The 7,179-nt window shown below is 49.4% G+C and overlaps 1 protein-coding gene across 1 annotated transcript; it reads left to right on the plus strand.

Annotated features, from left to right (window-relative positions):
- The first annotated feature begins 2,484 nt into the window (after positions 1-2,484).
- On the plus strand, positions 2,485-5,298 carry LOC146889147 (polyadenylate-binding protein 1-like 2). The gene has a single exon (XM_085684315.2). It carries the CDS (start codon positions 2,974-2,976, stop codon positions 3,661-3,663), a length of 690 nt encoding a protein of 229 aa, XP_085540441.1. The 5' UTR covers positions 2,485-2,973; the 3' UTR covers positions 3,664-5,298.
- The last annotated feature ends 1,881 nt before the right edge of the window (positions 5,299-7,179 follow it).

Here is a 7,179-nt window from a genome sequence, read left to right on the forward strand (position 1 = left end):
CCTATTACATTTTGCTTTCCATCAAATTTCACTAAAAAAAAAAAAAGCTGAAAACACACAGTCTTCTTGAGGGAAATTGTACAATGTAAAGAAGCACCTTGAGTTACTATAGGGGAGTCTAGAAGTCTTGAGGAAAGACACCATGGTTTGGACATTTCAATTTTTAAAACATATCCACATGATGCCACTGGTTTGTGGTAAACACGAGGCCATGTCTGAAATGGTAGTGCAGACAGAGGGCAAGTTGGTACTGACTCTCTTGGAGCTAGTTCTGTCTGACCATTTTCTTTATGTTGTGCCACAGATTTGTGTGTGGGAACCCACACTTGTATTTGCACTGATGTTCAAATCACTCTCTGCCATTTTGATCACTTCACCCCTTTATTGCACACGCTGAGTTGGGAGCAAGCCCACTGATACAGTCTCCTAGCTACCTTCCACTGTATGCATAGCCCTGGAGACTATCCAAGCTAGGTCACGTGGGTGCTGTCACACCACTGATCCCGGGACAGGCAGTAATTCCTTTGCCTGGATGCCTTCCCTCCTGCCAAGGCATGGAGCAGTTCCACTTCCTTTCACAACCCACTTGCGCATTCCCTCTCGAGCACAGCTGCCTTTGAGTCCTACCAGAACTCTCAACATCTGGTCCTCCTTTCTGGACTTGGGACTCCAGTCCCTGTTTTGGTCCATATTCTGCAGATTGTCAACTTGCCTGCTCCCTAAGCATTTAGCTCTGTGTGCCCCCATTGCTCTCCACACCTTAACATATCAGCAGTCACTGCTCTCTTTCCACACTCCCAGCCCCCAGTGCCAGAAGAACTAGCTGTTGACTGGGGACTCTGCATTTCATCCTAAAGAGATGTTTCAAGTCCTGTCTCATTTGCCTCCTGGGCAGGGATGAGCACTTCCTGGTTCTGGTCAGGGACCTCAGCACCTCAAAGGCATAGCTAAGAGTGAAGGAACACCTGGGTCTGGGCCAGGCCCTTCTCAGCGCCACCCCCCCACTGCACAACCCACCCAGTGCCCCCCCCCCCCTCCAGTTGGCTTTAACTTACCTTTGAGGGCTGCCCTAGAGACTAGGTGCTCTTGATTTTCACTTCCTCATGGCAGAGGGAGCTGAGGCTCTGCAAAACCCCAGGTCCACAGTAGTCCAGGGGCTGGGGTAGAGACATGGAGAGGCTGAGGATGGAGTGGAGAGCCATTTCCAGTCCAGGTTCTGTGCTCCCCAGGAGAAAGAAGCTCGAAGGCAGCCCATATTCCTCTGTCTTCCAGACCTCTGCATCCCCAGGGACTGGCACAGGCTGCATGTAGAGTATTTGTGGCAGGGCGTTATGAATGAGCACACATTCTTTATTCTCTCTTTTGCAAATGTTGCAGAGTGGGGGTGGGGAGTGGGAAGGGGGAACAGACTCAGAAAATGGCTCAGCAGGCTGCGTGGGGAGCTGGGAAGACTCATGCTTTCCTGGGTGTCAGTGGTGGTGGTGACATTAGGTAGTGCCTGTGTGTGTGTGTGTGTGTGTGTGTGTGTGTGTGTGTGTGTGTGTGTGTTGTGGGAGGGAGAGAGAGAGACAGAGACACACAGAGAAACACACACACGAGATAGAGAGAATGTTGTTGCTATTGGGTCTGTGTGTGTGCTGTGTATGTGTGAGTGTTTGTGAGAGAGAAATGCTGTTGCCTCTATGTGTGTGTGTGTGCGCGTGTGTGCTGTGTATGTGAGTGGGTGTGTGAGAGAGAAATGCTGTTGCTTCTCTCTCTCTCTCTCTCTCTCTCTCTCTCTGTGTGCGTGTGTGTGTGTGTGTGTTGTGAATGTGTGAGTGTGTGTGAGAGAGAAATGCTGTTGCTTTTCTCCCTTTCTCCCTCCCTCCCATCCCCCCCCCGTGTGTGTGTATGTGTGTGTGTGTGTGCACGCGTGAGTGTGTGCTTGCCTCTTTTTGCTGGGCTGGAGACCCCCTAACGTTGAGACACTGCTTCTAGGCTCCATCAGGCAGGGCTAGTCTGGCTTCAAGGCCACCCCACCCACCCTTGCAAGGTTCTTGCTTGAATCATGGCAACCTTCCTTTATGGGGGAAGGGGCAACCCCCGCGCCCCCGCCCCCACCCTGCACCAGCTGAAGACATGGAACCCGAATTCCTCTGGTCCAGAGCGCAGTCCGGTCCCTGGCATCCTCTTTCCCACCGCGTGGGCGCCCCAGAGGCTGCTCACTGGCACCCCCACCCCAAGCTCACCCCGCCCCCGCCCCCGCGCCCGCAGCCCCGCAGCCTGGCAGCCCCGCAGCAGCCACAGGGGGAACCAAAGAGACAGGAGCCTTCCCAGCTGCCCGGACCACAGACGCCAACACCCCCCCGCCCCCCACCACACGCCGCCCTCCCGCCCGCGCCCCGCACGCCAGCCAGCCCACGAGCAAGCGGCGGCGGCGGCGGCTGCAGGCTGCGGAGAGCGGGCTGTGCGCACTAGCGGCTGGCGCTCCCCACCCCGGGTGACCGGGTCCCGCCTGCTCGGCCAGACCGGGGTCCCTGTCCGCAGCGCCCGCGCGAGCCCCCGGCCCGCGTTCCGGCGCCCACCGGCTCTCGCCGCCTCTCCGTCCCCTCAGTTCGCGGGAAGGGAGGTCGCGGCAGCGGCCCGGCGGCAGCGGTGACCGTGGCGACCGCGGCGACAGTGGCGGCGGAGGTCGCCGCAGCGGCGGCTGCGGCGGCCGAGGCTGCGGCGGCGACCGTGGCGGAGGCGGTGGCGGAGGCCTCCGTGGCGGAGGCGGAAGCAGAGGTGGAGGTCGAGGTGGAGGCCGAGGCCGAGGCCAGCCTGGGGGAGGCGGCGGCCCTGGCCGGGGAGAAGGCGGAGGCCGCCGGCGCGGCCGCGGCGGTGGCAGCCACCGAGGCCAGCCTGGCGGAGGCCAGCCTGGAGGAGGCCAGCCTGGCGGAGGCCACAGGGGCTGCTGCGGAGGCTGCTGCGTCGCCTTCCTACGGGAGGGTGGACATGGATGAAGAGCTGGCGGCGGCCTTGGCTGCAGAAGAGGAAGAGGCAGCGGCCGGGGGCTCCTCCGATGGGAACCCAGACTTTCCCACCGCCTCGCTCTACGTGGGCGACCTGCACCCCGAGGTGACCGAGTCGATGCTGTATGAGAAGTTCAGCCCAGCCGGGCCCATCCTGTCCATCCGCATTTGCAGGGACAAGGTCACCCGACGCTCTCTGGGCTACGCATATGTCAACTACCAGCAACCGTTGGACGCCAAGCGGGCCCTGGAGACCATGAACTTTGATGTTATCAAGGGCAGGCCGGTGCGCATCATGTGGTCCCAGAGGGACCCATCGCTCCGCAAGAGCGGGGTGGGCAACGTCTTCATCAAGAACCTGGGCAAGACCATCGACAACAAGGCGCTGTACAACATCTTCTCGGCCTTTGGCAACATCCTCTCCTGCAAGGTGGCCTGTGACGAAAAGGGGCCCAAGGGCTACGGGTTCGTGCACTTCCAGAAGCAGGAGTCGGCCGAGCGGGCCATAGATGCGCTGAATGGCATGTTCCTGAACTACCGCAAGATTTTCGTGGGGAGATTCAAGTCCCACAAGGAGAGAGAGGCTGAGAGGGGAGCCTGGGCCCGCCAGTCCACCAGTGCCGACTTCAAGGATTTCGACGATGACTCCGATGACGAGGCCACCTTCCGATGAAGACATCCCAGGACCCAGCCAGTAGAGCCAAATCTTGGCTCCCACCCCGTTTACAGCCCCCACCCCCCCAATCCCCCAACCCACCAGCAGTGTATTGTATTGGGAGTGCAGGTTTCTCTCTCCCTCTCCCTCCCTCCCTCACTCCTCACCCCTCCCCTCTCCTGTTCCCCTCCCCCTTTCCTCTTTCCTTCCCTCCCTCTCTTGCCCTCTCTCCCCCCCCATCTCCCTCCCCCCGCCGGCGCGAGCTAGCTTCCCCATTCCCTCCCTGCTCTCAGCCCCCCTCTTCCCTCTTCTATCCTCTCCTTCCCTCCTTTCTCTCCACCCCCAGTAAGCTCCCCCCCCCCCCGAATAATCCCACTAATCTGTGCCATTTGAGAGGGTAAAGGCTGCCTCTTCTCCCTGTGGTCGGTCTGATTCTTAAAAGCGTTTTCTGTCTCTTTGTTTACTGCACAGGTGATGCAATTTCCTGGTAGAAATATCTGGAAGGAGAAGGAAGTCTGATGTGGGAGAAAGAACCAAGAGTGCACTTGCTTCCCATCATCCTAATACTCAGAGAGAACCTCTTTTACCTTCTTTGGTGTGCTGTTTTTCCAGGCTCTCTGCTACCCCTTTCTCCTCCTCTCACCCCAGACCCACCTTCCCTTTTAACATATTCTTGTAGAGTGGTTCATGTATGTGGTGTTTCTTAACCTGCTTTTTTCAGCGACGAAAACCAAACAGAAATCAACGCATTGAACTTCTTTCCATGCTATTCAACAGGCTTATGGAATATCATCTTCAGTGCCTGCAGAGTGCTCCTGTGTATCCATGGACCTTAACATTTCTGTAATCATTCCCGCATTGTTGGACATTCAGGTGGTGCCTAGTTCTTTCCCTGTGTTTAAAACCAACACTGCGTGCCCTGATGAGTGAATCCTTCCTTGTCAAGCCAAATCTAGGCTAGCATCCTGGATGGCCTCTCCTTAACTGTGGACTTGCAGGATTCACATATAGACGTTTCAATGACTTTCCCTGTGTGTTGCCAAAAGGCTCCCTTTCATAAGCATTGTACCAGCTTGTATTTGTGCCAGCCAGCCAGTGCAGCTAGTAAAAAGAAAAAAAAAAGAGTATGCCCATCTCCCCTGCAGTCTCATGGTCCACTGTAACTCTGTGTGTGTGTGTGTGTCTGTGTGCGCGCGTGCGTGGGTGCGCGCTTGCAGGCGCGCGTGCAGCATCTTGAGCTGCAAATGGTATTTCACTGTCATTATTTCACTGGAATTGAAAGCTGTTAATCGCCCTTTTCTGCATTCCCGTTTCCTTTCCTTTTCCTTCTTGCCAGAAAAATAAATCAGCTACGTTGCAGGAAAAAAAATCACTAAGCAGACCATTTAACAGAAGAAACTGAATGCTCTCAGCTATCAATCCTAATGAATCCCATGCCTTCTTGAATTGTGCTGATCTGTACGTGCCCAGTGTTTTTCAAGAACTAGCTGAGTCATTCCTCTTTGTTTCTCTAGTATTGTTCTTATGCATTGTCGTATATGTATATTAAAATGTATATATTGTTTTATATCTGCTTTTCACATGTGTGTATGTGTACATATGCACACAGATTGCTGAGCTTCATTTCCTGTCATTAAAGATACTTTTAAAATATTTTCTTTGGCTGCTAGTACTTAATTTGTGTCTTGGCTAATGTGTTAATATGTATGTAGAAGGTAGATAGAGTCATAAATGTGCATATTTATTGATGTTTATATCCATCTGTTTTGTGTTTATGTACATTTTAGCAATTCATTATTTTACATCAACTTAAGTGACATTCACGATTATTTTCTCAGCAAATGCGTAGAAGAAATTCAAATATTAAATTAAATGTGTTAGTTCTTTCTTTGCCAAGAAAAGTTCACCATTTAATGGCTCTTCTTAATGATAGTAAGTTTATCTCCTTAGTCTGTTCCAGGCCTGAGTGTCCCTGATATCCATTTAGAATCATCTATGTGTTCTTTTATTTGGCTTATCTTTTAAAGGGTTGAAACTCTTTGTGTTTTTATATATTTTGGTATTTGTTTTATGTTGATTATACATAATTATAATTGGGAATACGTATTTAAAATTTTCAATATAAAAGGGAAATAAATACCCTATATTTCTGAATACTGCTCCTTGAAAACAAAACATTTAATAGGTCTCTGACAATTTATTTATAATATAATCATCATTGTTCCAATGAAGATGGTTTTCACCATAACAGTTCTTTAAGAACCATCCTCTTATAAATCACTCAATATGCTCATACTTTTAAGTTAAAAGTTTCATCACCGTGACAAGCAGTCATATCTACAACAAACTCATCGGAGGGCATGTGAAAATATTTTTCTGTACAAGAACAATTCCATGATCTGTCATTTTTTTCTCCCTTTCCAACTGCATTTCAGACTAAGTGATAGAGTATCAACTATTTTGCACCTGTTAAGCTTTTTACTTAGAAAGTTAGACCTGTAGTAGTGCTGGAGAGTGTGTATAGCACAATTCACCTTGGTTCCTTCAATTGTTCAATCTGCTTCTCTAGGTTTTGTAAAATAAATGCCTCATAATACACTTTTCCTCATAATATTTCATTTAAAATTGAAGATCTAGCACAGTGGTTCTCAAGTTGTGGCTTGTGATCCCCTTGGCAAGCCTCTATTTACAAAAAATATTTGCATTACAATTTATAACAGTAGCAAAATTACAGTTATGAAGTAGTAACAAAAATAATTACATGGTTGGGAGTCACCACAACATGAGGAACTGTATTAAAGGATTGAAGCATTGGGAAGGTGGAAAGCCACTGCTGTAACACATCAAAAGGCAGAGGGAAAACTTCATTTTCATATTTCTACAGGCTTTTTCCATATCTCTATAAGAATTTCCAAACCTTCGTAACCATGATTGTATAAAAATCAGTGGGGTTTTTTGAGTTTCCTTATTTTGACTGTTAAAATAGATTTCCACGTTTACTGTTCTATTAGTTTCATAACTCTAGCTAATTGTTTTGTGGTTATCACAAACCACTCCTCTCTTATCATAGGAAAATCATTTAACAGTTGTTTTCCTCATCCTGGCTGTGGAGTAGCACTTAAAAATCAAGATAATTGTCAGGAATGTTGATTAGAAAGATGCAAAAATACTATGTTTAATAAACTACTTGAAATGTTTCTACAAACTCTGTAATACAAATGAAACAAAGTCTGCCTTGATAGGGATGACTAATTCATGCCTTCTAATACTTCTATGTAGACTCTCCTTGTAGGTCAAGACAACTTTGTCAGTTTGGCATGAAATACGAGAAGTTTTTGTTTGTTTGTTTTAAGATGTTTTTGGTAGATTATAGATTGCTGCTATAAATTTCATCTTAAATAAATCTGTTGTATCATTTATCTAGCACAACCTATGAGGTTCAGAAATAACCTTTCATTCATGAAGATAAGTATCTATTAGTACGACACAAAGGATCCATGTTAAGCCAGGTCTGATGTTGCACAACTATAATCC

Source organism: Myodes glareolus, chromosome X, assembly GCF_982192425.1.
Source record: "Myodes glareolus chromosome X, mMyoGla1.1, whole genome shotgun sequence".
Lineage (NCBI taxonomy): Eukaryota > Metazoa > Chordata > Mammalia > Rodentia > Cricetidae > Myodes > Myodes glareolus.

What these genes read in the sequence shown, in the direction of transcription:
- LOC146889147 (XM_085684315.2), top strand. Translation starts at nt 2,974, where the DNA reads ATGGATGAAGAGCTGGCGGCGGCCTTGGCTGCAGAAGAGGAAGAGGCA.